This window comes from Scyliorhinus torazame, chromosome 3 (genome assembly GCF_047496885.1).
Source record: "Scyliorhinus torazame isolate Kashiwa2021f chromosome 3, sScyTor2.1, whole genome shotgun sequence".
NCBI classification, from domain to species: Eukaryota; Metazoa; Chordata; class Chondrichthyes; order Carcharhiniformes; family Scyliorhinidae; genus Scyliorhinus; species Scyliorhinus torazame.
The window spans coordinates 137,404,983-137,432,154 of NC_092709.1; the positions used below are offsets into that span (position 1 = coordinate 137,404,983).

General features: G+C 44.2%; 1 protein-coding gene across 1 annotated transcript in view; it reads right to left on the reverse strand.

Annotated features, from left to right (window-relative positions):
- wdfy3 (WD repeat and FYVE domain containing 3) overlaps positions 1 to 27,172 on the reverse strand; it is a 586,950-nt gene that overhangs the window by 209,434 nt on the left and 350,344 nt on the right. The window contains 4 exon segments of the mRNA XM_072496251.1: positions 787 to 1,018; positions 7,191 to 7,372; positions 21,047 to 21,265; positions 25,348 to 25,451. Coding sequence (XP_072352352.1) covers positions 787 to 1,018; positions 7,191 to 7,372; positions 21,047 to 21,265; positions 25,348 to 25,451 — 737 coding nt within the window.

Consider the following 27,172-nt stretch of genomic DNA (forward strand, 5'->3'; position numbering starts at 1 on the left):
ATTCAATGAGACAAGCTGGCTCACGGTGACAATCATCTGGGGGATTCTGAGGATAAAGCCACGGACACCAACTTGGGTTCAGAGCAGGCTGTATGTATTTGACCACAGTCATCTTGTGTGCTTAAAGGGCCTTGTGTGTGTTAATGAGTCCATTGTAGCTTAAGATGTACTTTGTAATCAGTGTTACTTTTAAAATCGGTGTAATTGTTAAGCTAAGGGTGAGTAAAGGAGTATTGTATCATTGTCCAATTTTTTCAAGTTTAATTAATGTTTTTTTTCTTGTTGTGAAAACTAATTAGCAGTCCTGTGAATCTGTTCTTCTACGTTTTATAAAAAAAAAATAAAGCGGTCTTTTGAATCAGGGTTCCATTCTGGGATCTTCCCGTCCAGTTATAACATCATCTGGGATTGTAACATAACTCAGAACCTTGGACTTTGCTATTTTGGATACTTCAGCCCCTGACTTAAGTTGTTGAGCCACGGGAAGAATTCTGTTCCATCATTTTTTAAACAATGCTAAAGAATGTTTTAGTCATAATCCAAACTGAAAAAGTAACGCCAAGGACAAGTGTTGGAACATTGTGTTTAAATCAATGTGATAAAAACAAAAAAACAAAGTGAGAAGTATTTTTCAACAGATACACAAAAAGCTAGGGTAAATCTGTTATGTGTAATAACACTGACACACGTATTTTATCTCTAATTAACAAGCTCTTTCTTACTTACCAGAAACCCTATTCAGGTTAATTTTGAATTTTACAATTTGACATCAATAATATTACTTACATGGAACACACACAGCTTGGAAGCTACCAACATAGTTTGGTCCTAATTCATAGATGATACTGATACTTGAAGCAGGTAAAACTTCCTCCAAAAAATGAGTAGGTCCTAGACGCCATACTAATGATGAGATCTGGCGCTGAGCTGGAGGTGTTCCAATGTAGCCGTACACTGTGCTAACAACTGGCAGATTTGTTGATCCTGATCCACCAGGAGAGCTGTGGATATAGTGAAGCTGCAAAGACAAGCCAAATAAAAGAAGGTTGACCATCGTCTGTGACTGCCTGTTCTGCAAAAAATATAGTTTATTCATATAACAGTTAAATAAATATTAGCATTTTCCTGATGTCTCAACAAAGGTCATTGGTGCAAATTAAAAGACAGAATTAGAGATCGAGCATTGTAACCATACAATACATATACTTTAAACAATTACAATAGCTTCAGTGAAGGTGGTCTTATAACACTACATTATCCCATTAATGGAACTTTGGAAGCAAATTAATTAAAAGTGTCTATACTGAATGCAGTATAGCTTCACCACATGAAACATGGACATTGTCAAAAGGTTGGGACTAAAGTCCCCAAATGAATTATTCAGTTACATTTCTTCAACAAAAAAGTCTCAATGATGGCATTAGTAAAGTGATTCAGTTATTGTCCATTCTACAAAAACTTTTCTGTTTTGAGGGAAAGAGAAAACAGCTTGACAACATTTTGAAAAGACAATTTGCATCCTTTCCATTATGGAACTTGATACTATGTTCAATTAATCAATCCTATTTAGATCATCAGAGTTTCGTCCAAACATGCTGACATCAGTAATGGGTACTGTGTTCCCTTGTAATTTCTTTGACCAGCTGGAGAAGCAGTCTATGAAGGCTGTCATTGTTTGAAAACAACCCAAAATTTGCTACTGAAAAAGCCATAAAGTAGGGAAAATTACTGATCAGTTGAGGTTTAAATGCTGGAAATCAGGAATGAGACTGATTCGCTTAACAGTAAGAAACTGTGAAATTAAATTAAATTCAAATTATAATAAATGTGTACTTGATACTCATATTAGTCTTTATAAAAATTAAAATTTAGAGGCAATTTAATTTATGTGGAATAAATACTATAACACTGACTGAGTTTGGCTGTTACATTGGGAGGGATCTCTCAATTAAAGGACAACATCTTGGAAGATTCTAGTTCCAATGCATGTTTAATCAGTTTTGAATTAATGTTTCCTGGAGAATCTAAAAAGAACAATTTGAACAAGCCATAGCAACTGCAAAATCAAATAGATTAGATTGTCCAAAAATATTTTAATTTAACTTGGTAAGCCCAAGCACTTGCTCTTGGAAACATGGAAGTCTGAACAATTCTGAATGGAGTTTTTGTTCCCCATTTTTTAAAGCCTGTGTCACTAGCTTTCATCTCCATATTGTGTGGCAAGGTGACTTCATTGCTCTGCACAGTGAGTGATGGATGCAATTGAGAATAAAACATAATCTTGCATTTTATTAAGTACAATATAGAAAACATAAACGATAAGGATCACTGTAGTAATATGGTATTTAATTGGTATTTTTGTAGTTAGTTTATTTAATGAATACTGTTGATTAATTAAAAGATTATAGAGAAATGCAGTTTTTTTTTCTTTATAAATTTAGAGTACCCAATTCATTTTTTCCAATTCAGGGGCAATTTAGCATGGCCAATCCACCTAGCCTGCACAAATTTTCTTTGGGTTGTGGGGGCGAAACCCACGCAAACACGGGGAGAATATGCAAACTCCACACGGACAGTGACCCAGAGCCAGGATCAAACCTGGGACCTCGGCACCGTGAGGCTGCAGGGCTAACCCATTGCGCCACCGTGCTGCCCGGGAAATTCAGTTTTGAGGGATTAATTGAGGCAGACAAATTAAGCCACAAAGTGAATTGATTGTGTTGTATACATTTAAAGTACTACCTCTTCATAATGATGATCATAATGATCTTTATTAGTGTCACAATTAGGCTTACATTAACACTGCAATGAAATTACTGTGAAAAGCTCCTAGTCGCCACATTCTGGCACCTGTTCGGGTACACAGAGGGAGAATTCAGAATGTCCAAATTACCTGAGAGCACATCTTTTGAGACTTGCGGAAGGAAACCGGAGCACCCGGAGGAAACCCACCCAGACACAGGGATAACGTGCAGACTCCGCAAAGACAGTGACCCAAGCTGGGAATCGAACCTGGGAACCTGGAGCTGTGAATCAACAGTGCTAACCACTGTGCTACCGTGCCGCCCGATTCAAATATTCACTGATTCAAATATTCTTTAATAGATTACTAAATAATCAAAGCCTGAAAAATTTTTTTTAAGTCAGGTAGCAGGTTGTCATTAACAAACTGCAAATAATTTATGAGTATGATTATCAGAAATAAATATTTAGTTTTAAATTTAATAACTGAAAAGAGCAGTAAAAATAAGCTCAACAGAAAATAAATCAAAATTCATCCCCTCAAAGCCTATGATCTTGATGCCTCCACTCTCAATAAAGGAAAATATGGCAAATTTTAATAATACTAAGCAATTGTAATTTGAATACTTCAGCCTTTCTAGTCTCCACTACCATCACAAGTTAAGGAGTCGCAGCTAAACCTGTGCATTCGTACCACCTTGTCATTAGATAACCATTTGGGAAATCACATTTAAATTAGCTACTAAAAGCAAAGGCTCTTCAGGAAATTGGCATCCACTGGCCAACCAATCTGCTTCCTTGGTTTTGATTAGCTAAGTTATATCTGACCAAAGATCTCCCACGTGAGATTTGAAGAGAAAAAACAAAAATAACCATCATACAAAACAATCTTGTTGACGGAGACCTGAAATTGCACTCCTTGAACAATGCAAAGGCCTAATTGATGCTGTGGTGATGGATTAATTTAAAGATAACGGCTGGCCCAAGAAGGGGTATGGTTGATTGGCAGGGGAGGGGCCTGGGTGCCCCCCAACCAAGTTGGTCACATGGAATGTGAGAGGGCTGAATGGGCCGGTCACGTGTTCACGTACTTGAGGAATTTGAAGGCGGTCATGGACTTTTTACAAGAAAAACACTTGAAGATCAGGGACCAGGCTAGGTTAAGGGAAGGGTGGGTAGGACAAGTCTTTCATTCGGGATTAGATATGAAGGCGTGGCGGTGGCGGTGCTGATTAACAAGCGGGTGGCATTTGAGGGAGGTAATAGTGTGGCAGATTCGGGAGGGAGGTGCGTGATGGCGAGTGGGAAGCTGGAAGGGATGCCAGTGGTCTAGGTGAATGTCTATGCCAAAAACTGGGATGTAGAGTTCATGAGGCCGCTGCTGGGGAAGATACTGGTTGATCGTGATAGGGGATTTTAACATGGTCATTGAACCAGGTTTGGACTGGTCGAGCCTGAGGTTGGAGAGTGTGTCAGCAGTGGCGAAGGAGCTGAAGGGGTTCATGGAGTGCATGCGGGGGTAGATCCGTGGAGATTTGGGAATCCGAGGGCGAAGGAGTTCTCGTACTTCTCCCATATGCACAGGGAGTACTTGCGGATTCATTATTTTGTGGTGGACAAGGCGTTATTGGCAGGGGTCATCGCATCAGAGAACTCGGCGATCATGGGTTCAGACCACGCGTCGCACTAGGTGGACTTGCAAGTGGACCGGGGGAAGGGGCAGCGCCCATAGTGGAGATTGGGCCTAGGGCTGTTAGCGGATGAGGTGGTGTGCGAATGGGAGAGGGCCGCCATTCCGGCGTACTTGGAACTGAATAATACGGGTGAGGTTTTGGCAAGCTATGGGATACACTCAAGACAGTGGTCAGGGGGGAGTTCATATCGATCTGGGCACATGGGGAAAAGGTGAAACGAGCAGAGGTGGGAAGGCTGCTGTATGAGATTCTGTGGGTGGATAGGTGGTACTCGGAGGCCCGGGAGGCAGGCTTGCTGAAGGAGAGGCAGAAGATCCAAATGGGAAGGCAGTAGGGCAGTTGTGGAGAGCCAGAAGGGCAGTGTACGAGTATGGGGAGAAGGCGAGCAGGATGTTGGCCCACCAACTTAGGAAGCAGGAGGCGACGAGGGAGATCAGAAGGGTGAACGACGGGAGGGTGATAGGAGAGGACCAGACAGGGTTCGTAAATAGGAGACAACTGTCGGCGAACATCAGGAGATTACTGAATGTGTTAATGATGCCCCTGGAGGGACAGGATGTGGAGGTGCAATGGATGCAGAAAAGGTGTTCAATCGGGTGGAATGGGAGTACTTGTGGGAAGTGTTGGACAATTCGGGTTCGGGCTGGGGTTTGTGGACAGGGTGCGATTGTTGCATTGAGCGCCGGTAGCGAGCGTACGGTCGAATCGGGTGTGCTCGCGGTACTTTGTTTGACACCGTGGGAAAAGGCAGGGGTACCCACTCTCCCAGTTGCTTTTTGCCTTGACAATAAAGCCATTGGCAATGGTGCTCAGAGCGCCAAGACGTTGGAGATGGAGGGTCAATCACAGAGTCTCACTACATGCAGATAACCTGTTGCTTTATATCTCGGACCCACTGGGAAGCATCGGGGGAGTAATTTTAGAGGAGTTTGGCCGGTTTTCTGGATACAAGTCAAACACAGGGAAGAGTAAGGTCATCCCAATCGAGGCCAGGGGGCAGGAGAGGAGTTTGGGCGAGCTGCCATTTAAGGAGGTGGGGGCGAGTTTCAGGTATTTGGGCATCCAGGTGGCACAGGGATGGGAACAGCTGCACAAATTGAATCTGGCGTGGTTGGGGGATTTCAAGAGGTGGGATGTGCTGGCGCTATCACTGGCGGGACGGGGGCAGACAGTGAAAATGATGGTGCTGCCGAGGCGTTTCTTTGTTTATCAGAACCTCCCGATCTTCATCCCAAAATCACTCTTTAGGAAAGTTAATGCTTTGATCTTGGGGTTTGTGTGGGCGGGGATATCCCCATGGGTAAAGAAGGTGCTGCTGGAGCAGGGGCGGGGGTCGGCTGGACTTGCCAAACATGAATTAATATGAAATATTCGATAGTGAATATTGCTATGGTGAGGAGGTGGGTAGTGGGGGAGGGGTCGGCGTGGGGTTTGATGCTGTTGGCCTCTTGCAGGGGTACGAGATTTGGGGCATTGTTGACGGCGCCTCTGCTGTTCTCGCCGGCCAAATACTCCACAAGCCCTGTGGTGGTGGCGGCCCAGCGGGTGTGGTGACAGTGGCGGCAGCATTTGAGGTTGGAAGGTACCTCAGTGTGGCACTGATTTGTGGTAATCATAGATTTGCACTGGGGGGGGGGGGGGGGGGGGGGCGGGGGGTTTGGCTGCGGGGCTTTGGGGTGGAAATGGGCAGGGATCGAGCGGTTTGGGGACCTGGAGGAGGAATATGAGCTGCCCAGTGGGAATGGACTCTGATACTTACAGTTGTGGGATTATGTGAAGAAGCAGGTGCCTTGTCAAAGAACGGAGTGGGGAAAGGGCAAGGTGTCCGAGAGTTACAAGGACTAAGTCGACTGAGAGGGAGCCCTGAGAGGAGAAATCTGGTGGAAATGGGAGAAGGAACTGGGGAGGGAAATGGAGACTGGGTTGTGGGAGGAAGCTCCAAGGAGGGTGAATGCATCCTCGAAGTGCACAAGGCCTTATCCAGTTTAAGGTAGTTCATAGAGCGCATATGACGGTGGCCAGGATGAGCAGGTTCTTTGAGGGGGCGGAGGACAGGTGTGGGCGGTGGGTGGGGAGGCCTGCGAACCATGTCCACATGTTTTGGGCATGTCCAAAACTGGAGGGGTTCTGCCAGGGGTTCGAAGACATAATGTCCGAGGTGCCAAAGGTGAAGATGGCCCCAAGTCCAGAAGTGGCAATATTTGGTGTTGGAAGATCTGGGAGTCCAAGGGACAAGAGAGGTCAATGTTTTGACCTTTGCCTCCCTGGTAGCCCGGAGCCGAATTTTGCTGGAGTGGAGGGACTCGGAGCCGCTGAAGCTGGGTGTGTGGGTGAACGACTGGTGAAGTTCCTAAGGTTGGAGAAAATTGAGTTCGCCTTAAGGGGGTCAATTGATGGGTTTGCCTGGAGATGGAAGCCATTCATCCACTTTTTCAAGGAGAATTGAGGTGTCAGTGGGGTGGGGTGGGGGTGGGGTGTTTGAGAGATAAAGGGGAAGGTAGGATGGGAACGGCAGGGATAGTTTGGATAGTTATTTATTTATTATGAGGTTTCTAATTATTCTTACTTGTGCTGGTTTATGTTTAATGTGTATACAAAAGCCTTAATGAAAATATTTAAAAAAAATAAATTCACAGATTGACCTTCAGTAGTAGATTATATGAACCAAAAACTGAATTGGTTAAAAAAACGCTTCTGCATTTAAATTGGTTTTGTAATTGCAATTTTAGCCAGGAGATCCATAGAACACCATACCTTTACTGTGTTAACGTGCTGACCATCCACATATAGCGTAGCAGCGCTGTTCTTTAGCATGCCTTTACTCATCACAAGGACCAGGTGATGCCACTGTCCCTCATTAATCAGGTCATTGCAGCGAAATCGTGCACAGCAAGGGAGAATTTCATAAAAGGATGACTCCTCGTTGAAGTCATCAACTTAAAAAGAGGAAAAACAATTCAGCCTAGTTTCACAGTTGACATTGCTCTGCACTGCTGCACCTAAACCAGTACTATATCTTTCAGCATCAATGCTCTACAAACTACAACAATATGCCTTTAACGTGACAAAACAACCCAAGGCACTTCAAAGAGACATTATAAAACAAAATATAAAACCGAGTCACTTAAGGAAATATTAAGGTTGATGGCAAATCTTGGTAGATTTTAAGGAATGTGTTAAAAGAGGAAAAAAAGGTAGAGACAGAGAGATATAGGATGGGAATTCCACAGTTTAGGGCCAGTGCAGCAAAAGGAGTGAGCACCAATTGTAGTGTGATTAAAATCCGAAATCCTCAAAAAGCCAGATTTAGAAGAGCACAGGTATTGGAGGGTTGTACGGCTGGAAGGGATTAGAGATAGGGAGAGACAGACAAAGCAGGAAGATTCAAAAGCAAGGATGTGAATTTTAAAATTAAGGTGTTGCATAACTGGGACCCAACGTACATCAACAAACACAGGGGTGATAGGTTAAAGGGATATAATACGAGTTATGACATAGGTCACAGAGTTTTTAATCCTGTCAAGTTTACGGAGGGGAGAAAGTGGGAAAGCTAGGAGTGCATAAGAATAATCAAGCCTGGAGACAACAAACATATGCATGCCTAATATCCAGGAAAGATATTAGAATTTATTGAGAGAATAGCAGTGCATTTGGAAAGTCATCATCTGATCGAGCAGAGTCAGCAGGGTTTCATGAAGGGGAAAACATGACTGACAAATTTACTAAAGTACTTTGGAGGAGATTCCATCTAGAGTAGATACATGGTGAATCCAGTTGATGTTGTTGTTTGGATTTTCAAAAGGTATTTGAGAAGGTGTCATACAAAAGGCTACTATGCAAGATAGGAGCTCATGGTGTTGGGGGTAGAATTCTGGAATGGGTAGAGGATTGTCTAGCTAAAAGGAAGCAGCAAGTAGTGATAAAAAGGTCTTTCTCAGGTTGGAGGACAGTAAACAGTGGAGTGCCACAGGGGTCAGTGTTGGGCACCTCAGCTCCTCACAATACATATTAATGATTTGGAGGAAGGAACAGGGTGTACTGTGGCCAGATTTGCGGATGATACAAAGATGGGAGAAAGCAAGCTGTAAGGAGGATATGACAGCTTTGAGAGATATTGACAGATTAAATGGGCAGAAAATTGACAAATGAAATTCAATGTGGGAAAATGTGAGGTTGTTCATTTTGGAAGAAAGAATGAGAAGGAGGATCATTATCTAAATGAAGAGAGTCTGCAGAAAGCTGTATCACCAAGGGACTTGGGGGTCCTTGTTCATGAAACCCAGAACGCGGGCATACAAGTTCAGAAGGTAAAAGGGAAGGCAAATGGAATGCTGGCTTTTATTTCAAGGGGGCTGAAGCATGAAAGTAAAGAGGTGTTTCTGCAGCTGTAGAAGGTAATATTGAGGCCACATTTAGAATAGCGTGTACCGTTTTGAATCATAGAATCCCTACAGTGCAGAAGGAGACCATTTGTCTCATCGAGTCTCCATCGACCCTCCGAAAGAGCAACCTACCTAGGCCCACGCCCCATCTCTGTAACCCCACCTAACCTTTTGGATACAGAGGGGCAATTTAGCATGGCTAGTCCACCTAACGTGCACATCTTTGGACTATGAGAGGAAACCGGAGCACCAGGAGAAAAGCCACACAGACACGGGGAGAAAGTGCAAACTCCACACACAGAGTGGCGCTGTGATGCAACAGTGCTAACCACTGTGCCACCCTGCCGCCCTCTCCTATCATTGGAGGCAGTATAGAGGAGGTTTACTAGGATGATCCTGGGTATGGAAGGATTGTCACATGAGGAAAGATTAAACAGGTTGGGTCTGTACTCCTTCGAGCTCAGAAGAATGAGAGGTGGTGTGACTGAAACATAGATGATTCTTAAGGGGTTAAACAGTGTAAACGTTGGGAGAATGTTTACACTCATGGGAGAGTGTAGGACCAGAGGGCTTGTTGCAGAATAAGGGGGGCCCATTTAAGGCAGATTTGAGGAAGAATTTCTTCTCTCAGTGGTGAATCTTTGCAATTCTTTACCCCAAGAAACTGTGGAGACCAAGTCCTTGAACATTTGCAAAACTGAGATTGATATGTTTTTAATCAGTAAGGGAATTAAAGGTTACAGAGAAAAGACAGGAAAGTGGACATGGTGAGTGTTAGGTTAGCCATGCTCGTATTAAATGACAGAGCAGGCTAGAAGAGCTGAATGGCCTACTCCTGTTTCCATTTCTTAAGTTCTTATGGGGATGGAGTCGGTTGATGTTAGAGTTAGAAATAGATAGTCTTAGTGAAGCTGCGGATACATGGTTAAAAGCTCACTCAGTGGTCAAATATGACACTAAAAATTTGAACAGCACGGTTCAGCTTTTGACAGTTATCTTGGAGAGGGATTGAGTATGAGGCTCGGGCGTGGAGTCGCTGGTGGGAAGCAAAGAAAATTTTGATTTGGTCTTCCTATTTATTAGTCAGAGGAAAGTTCTGCTGGTCCTGTGATGCGTGTCGGACAAGCTCTTTGACAATTACGAGATCGTGGACAGGTTGAGATAGGTGGTGGTGAGGTAAAGCTGGGTGTCACCAGCAAACATGTGGGAAACAATACTGTGTTTACCGATGATGTCGCCAGCATGTAGATGATAAACAGAAAGAGACCAAGAATAAATATGTGAAGTCGCCACAGGTAACTGCAGGAATGGGAAGAGAAACCAGTGATGGCCATTCTCTGGCTTTGAATAGATAGATAAGAATGGAACCAGCTAGATAATGGTGAGATATGGAGGAGGATGCTGCAATAGCTGTATCACAGGTTGCAGACAGGTTGAGAAAGACAAGGGGAAATGGTCTGCATTTGTCACAGTGACAGGATGTTATTTGTGACTTTGATAAGAGTGGTTTCAGTATTCTGGTGATGCAAGTCTGATCGGAGGAATTCGAACATGGAGTTTGAGGAAAGGTGAGCATGAATTTGGAAAGCAACAGCACATTCAAGGACTTGAGAGGAAAATGATGTTGGAGATGGGATACGGGTTTACAATGACAGAGGGAATTAAAACTTGAAAAGGGTGATGACAGCAGATTTGACGAAGAGAGGTAGAACCTGAGGAGAGAGAACCATGAACAATGTCAGCTAAAATACTTTAGGAGTAAATGAGATAACATTTTTAAAATTCAATTATTTTATTACCGATAGAAACTTGGGGAAAAACTGCTTGAATCTATTGCAATCAATTCTTAAATTGGAAACTTGCAGTGCACCTGCCCAAGGGCAGTTAGAGATGGACAACAATGCTCACATAACATTAAATAATTTTAAATAGATCAGAATAGTGCACTGGTGCATCATAGCATAGGAAAGAAATAGTGAATTTCAGAACTTGACTATTCTCCAAGAGGCGCTGGTTAAGATAATTGCTCAAAGTGAAGAGAGAATCAGCACTCAGAACTCTCATCTCGGGTGTAGTTTTTTTAAAAATGCCTGTAACCTGTGAGCAGTCTATCGATCAAGATTTTCAGTTGCGGAAAGAGACTTTAAAGAGGCGGCTAATTACTAAAATAAAACTAATGCAGAGCATCAGCTGATGTTAGTCTGTAAATTAAGTCTGACAGTATTTTTTCTTCACGTTTACTTTGTTGCTGCCTTTCCCAACCTGTAGTCATCTGGGATGGCCACTTACAACTAGGGACAGAGAAACTTGCAAAGCCTAGTGGGTAAAATGGAGAAAGCAAGATTCAGGCAGGCTCAGAGCCTGAAATGTATATTTGCAAGCAAGGAGTCCAGACGGTATCGAAATTCCGACCAATTAGCATTTTGATGGGCCAATTAGCATTTGATGGCCCATCTCCACCAAGACAAAGGACTGGTACTTGAGCGACCGGTACAGTCCCAGACATTTCGGCGCCACTCCCTGTTCTAGGGAAGCGTAAACAACAGGGTCAGTGACCGCTTGGGACACGCCCAGCCATCTAGGCACCCGCCCATTTATTGGTTAGAAATCAAACATAGTGATCAGGGATCACCCAATTAGTGGGATCCAAACTGAAGGACCGCCCAAAAGAGCGCGAAAACCCCCAAGCATAAGAGAGACCGCCAGACGTTCGTCCTCTCTTGGACCTGGCGCCCCGGCTATGTCCGTTTCCAAGTGCAGCACCACCAGAAGCAAGTCCAAGTTCAACGCTCGCTACCAGACGGATGAGCCGAGCTGAGCAGCAGTTACTTCTCCAGACTCGATAGATCCAGAATCTAACGGCGGCCACTGTTCCTCTGACCTAACTGGGTGCCTGAAGTTAATTACAGGTTGTCTTAGTCGATAGGTGTAGTTAACTAGTAGTTTATGTTGTATGACTAATTGTGTGTAAATAAAGTAGCCTTGACCTTGAACTAACTGGTGTTTGGCTCTTTGAACGATAGCCAGTTGAACCCTGTAGTGGTATCATTTGATACCTGGCGACTCTGAGCATTAGAATATAGATACCAAAAGAAAGGAGGGCAAACCCACTGATTGCCGTAGTTAGAGCAGAGCCACAGAAAAGGCAACAAACCAAAGAACAGCAAAAGATAATAATCTTTATTAGTGTCACAAGTAGGCTTACATTAACACTGCAATGAAGTTACTGTGAAATAGCCAGTCACCAGAATTCCAGGGTTACATTATAGGGTGACAATACGTAAAGCAGAGTAGTACACCTGACAATATAGAAGGTTAATTAATGGGTAATTGGAAACTGCAGTTTGGGGCATTTGAAAGGAATAGATAGGGTAGATAGAGGGAAAGTTTTTCTGCTGGTGAGGAGTCTAAGACAAGTAGATACAGGCTTAAAGTCAGCCTGGGCAATTTGAAGTCAGGGAAACACTTCAAACAAAGGGGGGTAGAAATGTGGAACTGTCACCCGCAAAAACAGTTTTTGTCACTGTGGAACTGTCACCCGCAAAAAAAATCAATTAAGAATTTTAAGTTGAAGATCGAGAGATTTTTGTTTGCCCTTTAAAAGTTATGAAGTTAAGCAGGTGAGTGAAGATCTGATACAATTGTATGGTTGATTTAAATGGTGGAACAGGCTCAAGGGATTGAATGGGCTATTCAATTCTTTGTTCCTCTCCTAAAATCAGAATGGTTACAAGTTTTCAGACAATTTAATGTTACTGTAAAATGAGTACCGATATACTAAACCGGGTATAGTACCTAACCAGAAAAAAGGGGAATTTTCACTCTAATAATGAACTCAGCTGTATTTCAACAGCGGTCTTACAGATGAAAGAACAATACCTAACTCAATGCTACTCATTCACCTAAAAATAACTCAATATTAAATAATTTGATATAGCACTGAAGGAGGCTAATTAGCCCATCATGTCCGTGTTGGTTCCTTGTAAGGTTATCCAATTAATCCCATTCCCCTCTCCTTTTCACCAAAGCCCTGCAACTTAATCGTTCTTCAAGAATTATTGCATTCTCTTTTGAAAGTTATTACTGAACTTGATACCATAATCCTTCAAGACACTGCATTCCAGATCATAACAGCATGCTGCATAAAGAAAAATTAATCTTCTCTGTGTCTGCGTGGGTTTCCTCCGGGTGCTCTAGTTTCCTCCCACAAGTCCCGAATGACGTGCTTTCTGGGTGAATTGGACATTCTGAATTCTCCCTCAGTGTACCCAAACAGGTGACGTAGTGTGACGATTAGGGGACTTTCACAATTACTTTATTGCAGTGTTAATGTAAACTTTTAAACTTGTGACACTAATAAAGATTATTATTATTGTTCTTTTCCAACTAGCTTAAAGTTGTGCCCTTTGGTTACCGATCTTTTTGCCAGTTGAAACAATTATTCCTTATTCCATGATTTTGAATGCATCTGTTCAGGCTTCTTTTTATTTCCTCTGCTTTAAGACGATCAGCTTCTCTGGTACCTCCACATCATGAAATTCCATGGGCTGGATTATCTGGTCGATGCTGCTGAAATGGCGTTCGGCGATCGGCCGGAGAATCACAGTTCCTGCCCAAATTTGGGGTGACGCCGCTTTTGCCCCCTCCAAAGTGGCGTACTCGAAGTGTAAGGCATGCCACATATTGACGGCGTCAGGACATTCCCTGAGGCCCACCCCCCGATGCTCTGCCCCCGACCAGCCAGGTTCTCGTTGGCGTCCGTCGGGAACTCAGCGTGGCAGCTGCGGACTCAGTGCAACGCCGCCACAGTTGGGGGAGGGCCGATCGACAGGCAGAGGGGGACTTTATTAAGGGCTGGGGGCACTGTGTGGAGGGGTGGGGGTGGGGGGGGTGGTCCAGGGCGCGCGAGCCACCCAAAGGGGAGGCACTATTTCGCGGGCCGGGTCTGCGAGCAGCTTCTGCCATGTAGTACGGCGCGGCCGCTGCAGGCCACCGCCGTGCGCATGGGTGGCCACGGACCCGGCAATTCTCCGGCTGTATCGGCAGCTAAAGCAGGGTGCTCTATGCTGCCGGCATGCTAGCCTCCAGCAAAACGGGGAATCGGTGGCCGTTTTATGTCATGCCACCGTTCCCACGCCAGCGTGGGGACATTGCCCCAGAATCAGAGAATCCAGCCCCATATCCACAATACCATTCGACGTGGTCTCCTTCTCTGTGCCGCCAAGAATTGGATACAACGGCCACGATTTTGTAGCAAAATTCAAAGTTTGCAACTAACACAAAAATGTGGAAATGTAGTAAACAGTGAGGAGGATAGTGAAACCAAAGAGAAAATGCTAGAAAAGGGTAGAGGAACAAGGAAATCTGGGGATGCATGTATTCTAATCTTTGAAGGTGTCAGGGCAAGTTGTGAATGCTGTTAAAAAAAGTAGCCTTAGAGGCGTAGAGCACATAGGTCAAGGAATTTTTGCAACTCACTGGTGAGGTCCCAGCTGCATCACATCATGCTTCTCTGTGAAATTGCATCTGCCATGTGCTTGCCCATTTCACCAGACTGTTTTTTGCTTCTGAAGTCTGTTTGCTACATTTCTGAATTTTGCCATCAGCAAACTTTGAAATTATGCTCTGTATATATCGAAGTCCAGCTCATATATATATATATATATTATATATATATATATATATATATATATATAAAATCAAAAAAATATATTTTGAAAATTAACTGCCTAGGTAGTGAATTACTAACTTTCCTTTTGAGATCAGATGGCATAATTTTTCCTCAAGCCTTTGACACTTCATACCCATTTTTCAAATAATCGGTGGTCACATTTAAAATATAGAAGGGGCAGCAAGGTGGCGCAGTGGGTCAGTCCTGTTGCCTCACGGCGCCGAGGTCCCAGATTCAATCTCGGCTCCGAGTCACTGTCCGTGTGGAGTTTGCACATTCCCCCCGTGCTTGCGTGGGTTTCGCCTCCACAACCCAAAGATGTGCAGGCTAGGTGGATTGGCCACGCTAAATTGCCCGTTAATTGTAAAAAATGAATTGGGTACTCAATTTATTTTTAAAAAATATATATAGATGAATTTTCAATAAGTGCTAAAATCAATGTTATATTTATGTTGCGTGATATATCTTCACATTGCAAAAATGAACCAAATTAACAGATGTCTCTGCTCTAGAGAAATGTAATACAAAAGTGAGCAGACAGCTTTAACAACTGATGTTAGACCGCCATTTTCCAGTAAAATGTTTCTCAGTATGAAAAGGTACATCTTCCACAATGTTAACCTTTTAAAAAATTCCTTGGGGAACGTGGGCTTCGCTGGCTAGGCCAACATATAATGCCCATCTCTGATTGCCCTCGAGAAGCTGGTGGTGTGTTGCCTTCTTGCACCGTTGCAGTCCATGTGGTGTAGGTACACTCACAGTACTATTAAGGAGGGAGTCCCAGGATTTTGATCTAGCGACAGTAAAGAACAATGATATCTTTCCTAGTCAGGATGGTGAGTGACTTGGAGGGGAACTTCCAGGTGGTGTTCCCAGGTATCTACTACCCTTGTCCTCCTAGATGGTAGTGGTCATGGGTTTGGAAGGTGTTGTCTAAGGATCCTTGGCGAGTTTCTGCAGTGCATCTTGTAGATGATACACACTGCTGTTGTGCATCAGTTGTGGAGGGAGTGAATGTTTGTGGAAGGGGTGCCAATCAAGTGGGACTTCTTTGTCCTGGATGGTTTTGAGCTTCTTGAGTGTTATTGGAACTGCACTTATCAAGGCAAATGGGGACTTTTCCATTACATGCTTGACTTGTGCCTTATAGGTGGTGGGCAGGCTTTGGGGAGTCAGGTGATGAGTTACTCGCTGCAGGATTGCTAGCCTCTGACCTGCTCTTGTAGCCACAGTATTTATATATCTAATCCAGTTTGGTTTCTGGCCAATAGTAACTCCCAGGATGTTTATACTGGGCATTCAGGGATGGTAATGCCATTGAATGTCATGGGGTGATGGTCTGATTCTCTTTTATTGGAGATGACCATTGCCTGGTACTTGCGTGGTGCACATTTTACTTGCGATTTGTGAGCCCAAGCCTGGATACTGTCCAGGTCTTGCTGCATTTTCACGTGAACTGCTTCATTAACTGAGGAGTTGTGAATGGTTCTGAACATTGTTTAATCATCAGCGAACATCCCCCCATCTGACCTTATGTTGGAAAGAAGGTCATTGACGAAGCAGCTGACGATGCTTTGACCTAGGACACTATCCTGAGGACCTCCTGCAGTGTTGTCCCGGGACAGAGATGACTGACCTCCAACAACGACAATCATTTTCCTTTGTGCCTTTTTTCCTTTGTGCACAAGTATGACTCCAACCAGTGGAGTATTTTCCCTCTCATTTTCATTGGCTCTAGTTCTGCTCGGTCCTTGATGCCATACTTGATCAACTGCTGCCTTGATGTCAAGGGCAGTCACTCTCACCTCACCTTTGGAGTTCAGCTCTTGTGTCCATGTTTGAACTAAGGCTGTAAGGAGGTCAGGAGCAGAGTGAGCCTGGCGGAACCCAAACTGAGCATCAGTGAGCAGATTATTGCAAATTAAGTACTGCTTGAGAGCAGTGTTGATAACCCCTTCCATCACTTTACTGATGACTGAGAGAAGACTGATAGACTGGTTATTGGCCAAGTTGGATTTGTCCTGCTTTTTGAGTACAGGACATACCAGTGCAATTTTCCACATTGCCAGATAGATGCCAGTGTTGTAGCTGTACTGAAAAAAGTTTGGCACGGGGCACAGCAAGTTTTGGAGCACAAGACGGTATATTGTCAGGGCTTGGAAGTATACAGTGCCTTCAGCTGTTTCTTGACATCATGTGGGTGAATTGGATTGGCTGAAGACTAACATCTGTGATGCTAGGGGACTCTGGCGGAGATCACGATAGATCATCCACTCAGCGCTTCTGGCTGAAGAAAATTGCGAATGCTTCAGCCTTGTCTTTTGCACACATGTGCTGGCTCCTCCATCACGGAGGATAGGGATATCTGTAGTGCCTTTTCCTCCATGAGTTGTTCAATTGTCCACTACCATTCATAACTGGATGTGGCAAGACTTCAGAGTTTAGATCTGATCCGTTGGTTGTGCGATCGCTTAGCTCTGTCTTTCTCTTGCTGCTTATGTTGTTTGGTATGCAAGTGGCCTTGCTTTGTAGCTTTACCAGGTTAATATCTGTCTTTTCAGTGTTGCCTGGTGCTGTTCAAAGAACAAAACAGTACAGGAACATGCTCTTCGGCCCTCTAAGCCTGTGCCCGTCATGATACCGCCCTTGGCCAAAACTCTCAGCACTTCCTAGTGCTGTATCCCTCTATACCCATCTTATCCATGTATTTGTCGAGATGCCTTTTGAGCGCTGTTAAGTATGTGCTTCCACAACCTCCCCTGGCAATGCGTTCCAGGCATGCACCACCCTCTGTGTAAAAAAACCTGCCTCGCACATCTCCTCTAAACTTTGCCTTCTGGGAAAGAGCGCATGCCCATCCACTCTATCCATGCCCTCATAGTCTTGTAAACCTCTATCAGGTTGCCCCTTCACCTCCGTTGTTCTAATGAATACAGTCGGAGTCTATTCAGCCTCGCCGCATAGCTAACATCCTCTAGACCAGGCAACATCCTGGTAAACCTCCTCTGCACCCTCTCCAAAGCCTCCACATCCTTCTGGTAGTGTGTCAACCAGAATTGTGTGCAGTATTCCAAGTGCAGCCTTACCAAGGTTCTATACAACTGTAGCATGACTTGCCAGTTTTTATACTCAACGCCCCATCCAATGAAGGCAAGCATTCCATATGCTTTCTTAACTATCTTGTCCACTTGTGTTGCCACTTTCAAAGATCTGTGTACCTGTACGCCCTGATCTCTGACTCACTATATTCCTAAGAGTTTCACCATTTACTGTATATTTCCCCTCTATGTTAGACCTACCAAAATGCATTACCTCACATTTGTCCGGATTAAACTCCATTTGACATTTCTCTGCCCAAGTCTCCGACCTATCTATGTCCTGCTGTATCCTCTGACGATCCTCAACATTATCTGTCACTCTATCGACCTTGGTGTCATCTTACTAATCAGACCAGCTACATTTTCCTCCATATTGTTTATGTATACTACAAACAACAGAGGTCCCAGCACCGATCCCTGTGGAACACCACTAGTCACAACCTTCCATTCAGAAAAACATCCTTCTACTGCTACCCTCTGCCTTCTGTGACTGAGTCAGTTCTGTATCCATCTTGCCACCTCACCTCTGATCCAGTGTGATTTCACCTTTTGCACCAGTCTGCCCATCAGGCACCTTGTCAAAGGCAAAAATGATGTCTATGTAAACAACATCCACCGCCCTCCCTCATCAATCATCTTTGTCACCTCCTCAAAAAACTAGATCAAGTTAGTGAGGCACGACCTCCCCATCACAAAATCATGTTGTCTATCACTAATGAGTCCATTTGTTTCCAAATGGGTATAAATCCAGTCCCTGAGAATTCTCTCCAATAATTTACCGACTACCAATGTATGGCCTATAGTTTCCTGGATTATCCCGGCTACCTTTCTTAAAAAGCGTGTCATGTGAGTGCCCCTTTAATAAATGTTTTTATCTTATCACATGGCTTCAGTGATGTCATTGTATGGGTGGAGCTGGGCTGTGGCTCTGGGAGTTGGTTTTACTTTTGCTTTGGTTTGGAGCTGGTTTGTGGCTCTGAGTTTTTACTTTTCGTTTTCACATTTGGCTGCTGTACTCAAGACAGAGAAGTATCTTGGCCTGTCTCTCTATTTTCAATTTTAAAGAATTATTCCAAGGAAGAAACCCAATGATTATAGTTATCTACTGTTTAGGTAAAAAAAGGTTTTTGGTTTATGGGATCTTGTTGTTAAATTGGAACAGTTAAAAGGGGGAATTTATTCAGGGTTATGCATAGAGTACTGTAATTGTGTGGTGTCTTTATGTTTGTAGTTGATAATAATTATTACTGTGTGTGTTTATAAAGATGTTAACTAAATTTGTAGAATAAAGCTGTTTTTTTTGTTAAAAGCGTCTAAAACCTCTGTTGAATAACACCTGAAAGGCAGGCTCTTGTGCTCATCATAACCAAAATCAACAAACAGTTGTAGGTCAGATGAACTCCCATGAAATACTTTGGAGTTTTCTAAACCCTGGCCCATAACAAGTGGTACCATATTAGCTATTCTCCAGTCCTCTGGAATCACAGTTGTAGCCAATGAGGATACAAAGATGTCAGTCAAGACCCCAGAAATTTCTTCCCTTGCTTCCCTCAGTATTCTGCAGTAAATCCATCTGGCCCAGGAGACGCATCTACCTTAATGTCTTTTAAAACACCCAATATCTCCTCCTTTTCGATGTCAACATGACCCAGACTGTTCACACACCCTACGAAGAATCATCTTCCACAAAGTACTTTTCTTTGGTGAACATTGATGCAAAGTACTCATTTAGTACCTCGCCCATTTCCTCTGACACAACACAAGATTCCGATCCTTTCCCTGGCCACCCTCTTGCTTTTTACATATGAATAAAAAGCTTTGGGATTCATCTTAATCCTACTTGCCAAGGACTTTTCATGACCCCCCCCCCCCAGCTCTTCTGATTTCTCGCTTAAGTACCTTCCTGCTTTCTTTATACTTAAGGGTTTCGACTGTCTCCATCCTTCTAGACCGTACAAAAGTCTCCTTTTTCTTTTTGACGAGGTTCACAATATCCCTCGTTATCCAAGGCTCCCTAAACTTCCCATACTTATCCTTCATTCTCGCAGGCACGTTACTTTCCTGAATCCTAACAAATTTAAGCTTGAAAAACTCCCAAATGTCTGATGTTGATTTATCCTTCAACAGCCGCACCCAATCCAAATTCTTCAATTCCTGTCTAGTGTTATCGTAATTTGCCTTTCCCCAGTTCAGCATCTTAACGCAAGGGTTACCCTCATCTCTATCCAAAAGTACCCTAAAATGTACAGAATTGTGGTCACTATCCCAAAACGTTCCCCTGCTGAAACCTCAACCACCTGTCTTGGGCTCATTCCCCAATATCAGGTCCAGTATTGCCCCTTCCCTAGTAGGACTATCTACCTGGCATGGTCTCCTGCACTCTTCATTGAACCAGGGTTGATCCCTGGCTTGGTGGTAACGGTAGAGTGGGGAACAGTAGATATGCCAGGCCATGAATTGACAGATTGTGGCTGGTGTAAATTCTACTGCTGCTGATGGCAATTGCTCGATCTGTTCTGAATCTATCCAATTTAGCACGTTCGTTGTGCCATACAGCATGATGGAGTGCATCCTCAATGTGAAGATTCGTCTCCACGAGGACTGTGTAGTGGTCACTCCTACCGATACTATCATGGACAGATGCATCTACGGCAGGCAGGTTGGTGAGGGTGAGGTCTAGTATGTCTTCCCCTTTTGTTGGTTCTCTCACACGTGTCGCAGACCCAGTCTAGCAGTTATGTCCGTTCAGACTCAGCCAGCTTGGTCAGTAGTTGTGCTACTGAGTCACTCTTGTGATGGACTTTGGAGTCCCCCATCCAGAGTACATTCTGTGCCCTTGCCACCTTCTACCTTCAGTGTTTTCTCCAAGTGACGGTGGACGGTACATGGCAATCAGCAGGAGGTTTTGACCTGAAGCCATGAGACCTCATGGGATTCAGAGTCGATGCTGAGGACACCCAGGGCAACTCCCTGCCGACTGTATACCACTGTGCCGCTACCTCTGCTGGGTCTGTCCTGTTGGTGAGACAGGATTTACCCAGGGATGGCGATAGTGGTTAATAGCAAATTACTGCAAATCCTGAAATCTGAAACAAAAACAGAAAATAATCATTGAAATGTTAGCTCCCTTCTCTGTCCACAGATGGTGATAGAGGTGTCTGGGACGTTATCCATAAGGTGTGATTCTGTGAGTATGTGATGCTGTTGCTCGACTAGTCTGTGAAACATTCTCCCAATTTTGGCACAGGCCCCCAGATGTTAGTAAGGAGGACTTTGCAGGGTCGACAGGGTTGGGCTGCCATTGTTCTTTCCAGTGCCTTGGTCAACTTCAATGTCAGAAACATAAATGCACCTTTACATTTATCCTGAGTGTTATAGAAAATGTCATTTTTTAACTCCTGCATTTTACAACTATTACTTTCCAAACTTGTTTAATAGCACTTTAGTGCAGTTACTCACCATAGTTTTGCAGCAATTCTTCCTTAGTTGAAACTAGCAAGGACTTGTCTTTCCCAGAAAACACAATGACCAGGCAAATGAAATGCTGGTCAGATGAGTTTGATCTCCGCACAAGGGTAAGAAGCCTAACTGGATGATTGTTCAGAGGAGTACTGAGCCTCTCAATACAAAACCAGGTTGAGTAAGTAAGCCCAGATGGTGGTGGAAAGAACCGTTCACCTGGAAAAAATGTAATATTTCAAAAGGATATATAAATAAATTCTCTGCCATATTAGCACCATAAATGCAAATTAAGAACCTGGTTTTCTGTTCACATACACATTGCAACATATAATGTACATTATTGACGTAATGCTGCAAGCTATAAATTATATTTAGACTTAAGTCTGGTGCATTGAATACACCTATTTTAATGATACCCAGCCAGTGCTATGACATTAAAGTAATTTGGCAAAATTACAACACCAGGTTAAAGTCCAACAGGTTGTTTTCAAATCATTAGCTTTCCGATGTACATTCGTCCGTTATTGCAGCGTCTGCATGGTCTCGTGCGACAATCGCCAGGCAGGAATGTTCCCTTCCAGTCAGCGAACACTTTAGCAGTCAAGGGCATTCAGCCTCTGATCTCCGGGTAAGTGTTCTCCAAGGCGGCCTTCAGGACGCGCGACAACGCAAAATCGCCGAGCAGAAACTTATAGCCAAGTTCCGCACACATGAATACAGCCTCAACCGGGGCCTTGGATTCATGTCGCATTACATTCATCCCCCACCATCTGGCCTGGGCTTGCGAAATCCTACCAACTTTCCTGGCTTGAGATAATTCACACCTCTTTAACCCCTAGCTCTGGATCTGTAAAGACTTAATTACCTGCAAATACTCACATTCAAAGCATTGTCTTGCACCTTTGACTTTGTCTATATATATGTTTTTGGAACATACCTCTTCATTCACCTGAGGAAGGAGCAGTGCTCCGAAAGCTAGTGACATCGAAACAAACCTGTTGGACTTTAACCTGGTGTTGTAAGACTTCTTACTGTGCTCACCCCAGTCCAACGCCGGCATCGCCACATCATAAAAATCGTATGACAGAGATGCCCCACTGCAGTAAAGCAAAGCAGGATCTCTGCTCGTCACTTTCACCCATCGGAAATTGGATTCCAAATCCTGGAGTCAGGGTCATTTAGAAAGTGGAGTAGATGTGAGCATCTATGTTGACTCAAAGGTGCCCATCATGCAGTCGGTGGAAACTACTAAGATGGCAAGGGCCAGTGCCAAGAGTGGGTTGAAAACAGGTTTTTAAAAAAATCTCAATTCTTCAGAGGGCATGCAAGTGCCCCTTGATAAATATAAATGATTATTGTGGATCAAATGCCAATGCCAGTGTGCTGTTGCGTTTTTCAGTGGTTTAAAATGAGGCTGTTTTCTGCACTTAGTCGATACAGGTCTTGCTGGATAATCGGGGGGGGGGGGTGAATCTCCTGGAATTTTCAGGCAAGACTTCCAGAGTTCTGACTTTGTCTGCAAGGGCGGACAGAATAGGTACCTAACCCTGCAACTTTAGAATTTTCTGAGGACATTGTTTTGAACAGGTGGAAACTGTATGTATCCAAGTTCTGTCCCAAACTGCAACCCCTGCCACAACTTCACCCACTACAAAATACTGTTACGAGTCTGCAGGAAACAATGGATATTATCAGTCACCTTTCATGGAGTCTGCTGGTTATGGAAATGTGTACTATCTGTCACATAAATGTTGAGCAAACTAACCTTATCCAGAGGATAAGGAAGATCAGTGGGTTCAACATTAAATATAAAAGTGAGAAATTTAAATTATGATTTCTTAATCAGGCCTTCAGTGCTGTCAGCGATTTCATGCCTCAATAATTGATGCAGGGAATTAGAAGTGGTGAATACAGAGATATCATGGGGTGGATTTTATTGCTCCCTGTTGGGCATGTTTTTGGCGAGAGGCATGTAAAATATGTTGGGTGGCTAACCGACTGCCTTCCTGCCCACCCCTCATCCAGTCCCTGTAATAAGAGGGGGGCTGGAAAAGGTGCCCACTAGTCTGCCCTTAGGCCCATTGAGGGTCTTAAATGGTCAATTATTGCCCTTTTGAGGCCCTCAATCCACCTCCACTATATGATACGTTGGCCAGTGCCAGGTTGGCACAGTCGGAAGTCCATTTTTCTTTAAAAATTTGGTGAAAAGGTGGGAATGGAAGGTGTGGAGGGATACATCATTCAAGGGGTGTCCTCTGAACCCTCATCCCTAGGGTGCCCATTCCCTCCCTGTGCATAGAGCCTGGGACTTAACTGGGTCTGGTTTAGGCCACCTAGAGTGCGCTATCATTGTGAGGCAGCCATGTTTAAAGTCGATCAGTGTGGAACCAACATTTCTGCTAGGGGCAAGATGAGGTGATGAGCAGTACGCCCCCCTCCTCTCCCTACCTTGTGAAATACAGTCCCATCTGTCTAGGGGAAGGGCAGATATGAGAAAAAAATATCTTCATGACTATTTCTCCAACTGGACATTGCATCAAATTTCAAACATATATTCCTTCCTTTAATGCTCTCCCCTGCCCGAATCCCATCTTTCTCTACTATCTTCCCTCGTGTCCTCTGAGCTCACGTTATCCATGAGATCCACCTCATGTATCCTCGATCTAATTCCCACTAAACTGATCACCCAACCTTCTTCCCCGGTCCCCATTAGCAATTGTGTGAATGGCTCTCGTTCTTCAGGTGTTAACTCTCCCTTCTTTAAATCTGCCATCACCCCTCTCCTCGAAAACAAAATCTTAACCCCAATGTCTCATAAACCAACCCGAAACTCCACATCCTTGTAAATTACCATCCTATCTCCATCATCCTTTCCTCTCCAAGGTCTTTGAATGGGCTGTTGTCTTCCATATCCATGTCCAGCTTTCCCAGATCGTCATACTTAAGTCCATGCCCATCTTTCCCAAATCTCCATGCTTGAATACATTCAATCAGGTTTTCATTCCTACCACAGTACCGAAAGAGCTCTTAAAGTCACAGAATGACATCCTAAATGACTGTGACAAAGGTTAACTTCCCCATCTAATCTTTCTCAGCCTTTGACACAGCCACATCACCCTCCTGCGCGGTCATTCAGCTTGGGTGGGATTGTGCTCACCTGGATCCCTTCTTATCTAATGTAAGTCAGGTGATCACTTGCAATGGCTTCTCTTTCTGCTCTCAAACGATTATCTTGGTGTTCCCCAAGGGTTGATCCTTGGCCACCTCCTGTTTCTCATCTACATGTTGCTCCTCGGCGACATTATCCGAAGGCAGTGTCAGCTTTCAGATGGACGCTGTGACGGCACTCTGCTCTATTGAACCACCACCTCTCTTGACTCCTCCATTGTTGCTAAATCAGCCTGCTGATCTAACATCTAGCACCGGATTAACAAAAATTCCTTCGATTTAAATATTGGGAAGACTGAAGCCATTGATTATTTCCACCCCAAACTCCATCCCTCTCCTTGGCAACAATCTGAGATTAAGCCAGTCTGCTTGCAACCTTGCTGCGACATTGGATCACAAGATGAGCTTCTGACCTCATATTCAAACCATCCCCAACATCAGCTATTTCCATCTCGATAACGTCAACCTACATTACCCCATCTTAGCTCATCTGCTGCTGAAACCCTCAGTTGGTTACCTCTAGAATATACTCTTCCAATGCACTTCTCGCTAGTCTCCCACTTTCCATCCACCATAAGCTTGGTCATCCAAAACGGAGGCTCGTATCTTATCTCATCACATGCCCCATTTTCCTATCACCCATGGCTCAGACAAGCAGAACCCGATTTTAAAATTCTCATTTTGTTTCCAAATTCCTCCGTGGCCTTGCTCCTCCCTATCTCTGTAATCTTCTCCAACCATCTAAGACATCTGCACTCTCCTAATTCTTGCCATCTGTCCACCCCCAATTTTAATCATACCACTATTGGTGACCGGGTCTTCTTTGCCTAGACCCCAGGCTCTGAATACTATCCCTAATCCTCTCAACATCGGTTTCCTTTTTAATGCATTCCTTAAAACCTAATGCATTGACCTATATTTTGGTCATTATATTTTATTTTCTAATGCTCCTGTGAAGTAAGCCTTGGCCGTTTCATTATGGTAAAGGCACTATTTAAATAAAAGTTGTTATTGATGGTTGTTGTGTGCATTTGTATCTGTTTTGCTTTTAAAAACCCGAATGAAGTACAGACACACATTAATTCAACGCCATTAAATTATAACTCTTGATGCCAAACATTTTTTTTTACCTGTACCAAGTCCACTGGTAACAGCTCCATCATTAACACCTCCTGCAGTGTTAATAGCATTGTTGGGTGCATTGTGGGGAGCCAAACTAGGCAAGAACAGGCAGCTAAGAAGAGAAAACAAAGCACCTATGAATGCACAGCAAGTAGAAATGACAACTTCTATTATCAATAACATCTGTTATTTTTTTTAAATTAAATATTTTATTGAAAATTTTTGGTCAACCAACACAGTACATTGTGCATCCTTTACACAATATTATAACAACACAAATAACAATGACCTATTTTATAAACAAAAAAATGAATAAATAATAAATAACAAAAATGAAAACTAGCCCTAATTGGCAACTGCCTTGTCACAAGTAACACTCTCCAAAAATATAATTTAACAGTCCAATATATAATTATCTGTAGCAACGACCTATACATACTATACAGTATATATTAACAACCCTGAGAGTCCTTCTGGTTCCTCCTCCCGCCCCCCCCCCCCCCCACCCCCGATCCTGGGCTGCTACTGCTGCCTTCTTTTTCCCATTCCGTCTATCTTTCTGCGAGGTATTCGACGAACGGTTGCCACCGCCTGGTGAACCCTTGAGCCGACCCCCTTAGGACGAACTTAATCCGCTCTAGCTTTATAAACCCCGCCATGTCATTTATCCAGGTCTCCACCCCCGGGGGCTTGGCTTCTTTCCACATTAGCAATATCCTGCGCCGGGCTACTAGGGACGCAAAGGCCAAAACATCGGCCTCTCTCGCCTCCTGCACTCCCGGCTCTTGTGCAACCCCAAATATAGCCAACCCCCAGCTTGGTTCGACCCGGACCCCCACTACTTTTGAAAGCACCTTTGTCACCCCCATCCAAAACCCCTGTAGTGCCGGGCATGACCAAAACATATGGGTATGATTCGCTGGGCTTCTCGAGCACCTCGCACACCTATCCTCCACCCCAAAAAATTTACTGAGCCGTGCTCCAGTCATATGTGCCCTGTGTAATACCTTAAACTGAATCAGGCTTAGCCTGGCACACGAGGACGACGAGTTTACCCTGCTTAGGGCATCTGCCCACAGCCCCTCCTCGATCTCCTCCCCCAGCTCTTCTTCCCATTTCCCTTTTAGTTCATCTACCATAGTCTCCCCTTCGTCCCTCATTTCCCTATATATATCTGACACCTTACCATCCCCCACCCATGTCTTTGAGATCACTCTGTCCTGCACCTCTTGTGTCGGGAGCTGCGGGAATTCCCTCACCTGTTGCCTCGCAAAAGCCCTCAGTTGCATGTACCTGAATGCATTCCTTTGGGGCAACCCATATTTCTCGGTCAGCGCTCCCAGACTCGCGAACTTCCCATCCACAAACAGATCTTTCAGTTGCGTTATTCCTGCTCTTTGCCACATTCCATATCCCCCATCCATTCCCCCCGGGGCAAACCTATGGTTGTTTCTTATCGGGGACCCCCCCAAGGCTCCAGTCTTTCCCCTGTGCCGTCTCCACTGTCCCCAAATCTTCAGTGTAGCCACCACCACCGGGCTTGTGGTGTAGTTCCTCGGTGAGAACGGCAATGGGGCTGTCACCATAGCCTGTAGGCTAGTCCCCCTACAGGACGCCCTCTCTAATCTCTTCCACGCCGCTCCCTCCTCCTCTCCCATCCACTTACTCACCATTGAAATATTAGCGGCCCAATAATACTCACTTAGGCTCGGTAGTGCCAGCCCCCCCCCCCTATCCCTGCTACGCTGTAAGAATCCCTTCCTCACTCTCGGGGTCTTCCCGGCCCACACAAAACCCATGATGCTCTTTTCAATCCTTTTAAAAAAAGCCTTC